This window comes from Phaethon lepturus, unplaced genomic scaffold (assembly GCF_000687285.1).
Source record: "Phaethon lepturus isolate BGI_N335 unplaced genomic scaffold, ASM68728v1 scaffold16500, whole genome shotgun sequence".
NCBI classification, from domain to species: Eukaryota; Metazoa; Chordata; class Aves; order Phaethontiformes; family Phaethontidae; genus Phaethon; species Phaethon lepturus.
Window position 1 is genome coordinate 1 of NW_010511342.1, and position 2,931 is coordinate 2,931.

Below are 2,931 nucleotides of genomic sequence, written 5' to 3' on the forward strand. Positions count from 1 at the left end.
GGCTGCTCGGCTGGCGTCCGGTAACGGGGAGAGAAAAAACCGTCTCTCTTTTTGTTTTATTTTTCCTTCCCCTTTCTGCTTTTTCCGTAGAAAAAGTGTTCGCCAGCCTCCCGCAGGTTGAACGAGGCGTTTCCAAAATTATCGGAGGTGATCCTAAGGGCAACAATTTTCTTTATACCAATGGAAAATGTGTCGTCATCAGAAACATTGATGTAATGTATCCTGATTTATTTCGTTTCGTAGTATAGAGCTTTCGTTAAGTTTCATTTTGTTTCCCGGACGCTCTCCTTCCAATACCCTGTGCTTCATTCTCACTTAGTAATTTCGATTGAGGTCACAGATCTGTGAGCAGCAGCAGGGGAATAAGAATAAGCAGGGTGCATGACTCAGGCATAAAACCATGTGCAGCCTCTGTGAAAACCTGTAGGAAATCTCAGTGAAATGGTGCTGTTCTCTCCCTTTCTTTGCATAGGATTCACAGGCAAGAGACTGGTATATTCTGGTTGGCCCTGTTTATCTTCTAAGTATCACTATTATGAAGTTGAGTGTTGTGTTTGCCTAATAAATGAACTCTTCCCTGTTTGCAGTATTTGGCCTAATTTAGCTTGTAAGAGAAGCATGCAAATAATTGCAAATATCTATCTTAACATGCATTAGTCTGTAGCTTCTTTTTTTATCCCCCTGCACTCCAGGAATCAAAAGAGTTCGCAGTTGCTTGACTGTGGCAAGCTGGCTGTGTGTTGTGTTCTCAGCCCTGGTCACAGAGAACTTCTCTCATCGATTAAACATTAGAATGCCCCAGTTAATGTTTTCAGTGGTGTGGAGGTTTAGTGAGTTTTGCTTTTTTTTTTTTTGGTAACGAGAGAAATGTTAAGTGAGTTAATTAAATGATTTCTTTGAAATGATGGCATCCCTTTGAGAAGTATGGAGGAAGAATTACATGTCTAGGCTATTGTCTTGTTACTGGTTTTCAAAAAATACTTTCCTTCCAAGTAAATGCTTGTTCTTTAGAAAATCAAATTCCCCCCTAGATTTTCTTTCCTCTTGTACTACAGCTTTGGCCTGCAGGGGACTGGTCATACCCCTCTGGAATTTTTAGGTCTCCACAGCAATGGATTAGTTTATGTCTGCTTCTCTAAATCACCTTCGTAAACTGAATTTTTATGAGCTATTTTCCTGATTTATCTTATCACCCCCACTATTCTCAGACACTTCTTCATTGTCATGCTGTGATACAGAAATGCTACTAATAACTTAATTCTTTGTGAATTTCTTGTTTGTCAGTTTAAATTTGTCCACATAAAAAAATGAGCTTGCACTCTGGTTGCAACGTCACAGTATAACGTTATCATAGTAGCGTTTCACTCTCGGTATCAAGAAAAGTCAAATTTTCTAAAACCAGAAGCCCCAATTAAGCACTGTAATGGCACACAGTGTGATGAGAGAAGAGAGAAAAGCCACTCTGCTTAGGTTACAGTTTTTGCCCAAGTTATGGATTGTGACCTCCTCCCTTGCACTGTCATTGGTGCTCATCTGACCCTATTTTGGGGATTACATTGGAAAAAAAAATGGTTTGCTTTTATCTTCTTGAATCAGCTCACTGAAGATGTGCCCAGTGCCAGTGTTAGTCCCAGCATGAGCTAGAATGTAGAGTGTATGGCAGTCTGAGTACTGGTGAGGTGGGACTGTGGAAATTAAAATTTAGACTGTTTAAACTTTCAAGGGAAAGTGAGAATGCAAGTCATAAGTCCTTCAGTTTTATGGTGTAATTCCCACTGGTATTCAAACTTATCTAAATGGCAAGGTGATGCTCTGCACACAACTACAAAATGTGTTGTAGCAATGACACAAAAACTGATCAAAGCCTGTGCTGTGGCTTTTGTGTTGGAGAACATTGCAGTTTGTTCGTAACCTGACATGGAAGTATGTTCGCTCTTAGTTTAGAGCCGTGCCTTTTCTGAATAATACAGAAGCGTGTATAATAGTTTGCAACAAGTAAATGAAATACTGGCAGGTCCATGTGTAATCCCTGCGTGAATAGTTACCCAATAGGATGGTTGTGCTTTAATTAAAAAAACAGGTCATCAAAATGTAGTGATCACCTGTCTCTTAAGTCAGAAGTTATCTAGTATTACCTAGTCAGCAGTGATGAATATAGCATTCAGGGTTAATGCTTGGTCTTTGAGCATGAGCTAGAGACTTCCCTTAACAAGAAAGTCCTGGAACAGTGCTGGAAAAGCACTGTGAGTTAGAAGGACTACTGATATTTGTAAGGTTTCGTACCTTGTTAATATTTTACCATCTTCATGGGTCTAAACCTACTTTGAAGCTTGGGACTTCAACTGCTCACTTCCTTACGTGGCTCTGGTTTCAGTGTTCAAAATAAGCTATGTAAGCTCACTCCTCGTGGTGAATCTAGTCTTAGGTACTGGATTTATCCTAGCTAACAATATAATCTTATCCTAAATCTCTTTAGAAGTGGCGTGGTTTTGGGTTTTGATAAGACATACAAGTTAACTGACTTCACAAGCAGAAATAATGTTATCAAATAAACAGTATTTAAATTGGCGGCTTTCACTTATTACCTCTTTTCTGAATCTATTTACTGTATCTTAAATTTGGGAGTCTATCTTTCATTTAACCCCTTAAGTAAATTTAAGTCCAGTCTTATCTTCTTAGCTTCCTGGACTTGCTGCTATTTTACAGCAAGAATCTTCTACTAATGTATGCTATTACTAATGAAGTGTGGGGGTTTTTGAGCTTCCTGGAGTTGTAGGTGATGCAGCTGAAGCATGGGGAAAACATGATCTTGTCTTGATTGGATAAAATCCAGTTGCACACAAAATGGAGAGTGACATGTATGCTGTAAATGCAGATGATTGTGACTCAAGTAGGGCTGTAACACACTCAAGCAATGTATAAAAGCAGGAA

At 39.2% G+C, this 2,931-nt stretch overlaps 1 protein-coding gene across 1 annotated transcript in view; it reads left to right on the top strand.

Annotated features, from left to right (window-relative positions):
* Positions 1-90: 90 nt before the first annotated feature.
* WDR1 (WD repeat domain 1) overlaps positions 91-2,931 on the top strand; it is a gene marked incomplete at its 5' end in the record, with an annotated part of 19,516 nt that continues 16,675 nt past the window's right edge. Inside the window, one exon of the mRNA XM_010283708.1 lies at positions 91-212. Coding sequence (XP_010282010.1) covers positions 91-212 — 122 coding nt within the window. The remainder of the gene's footprint in view (positions 213-2,931) is intronic.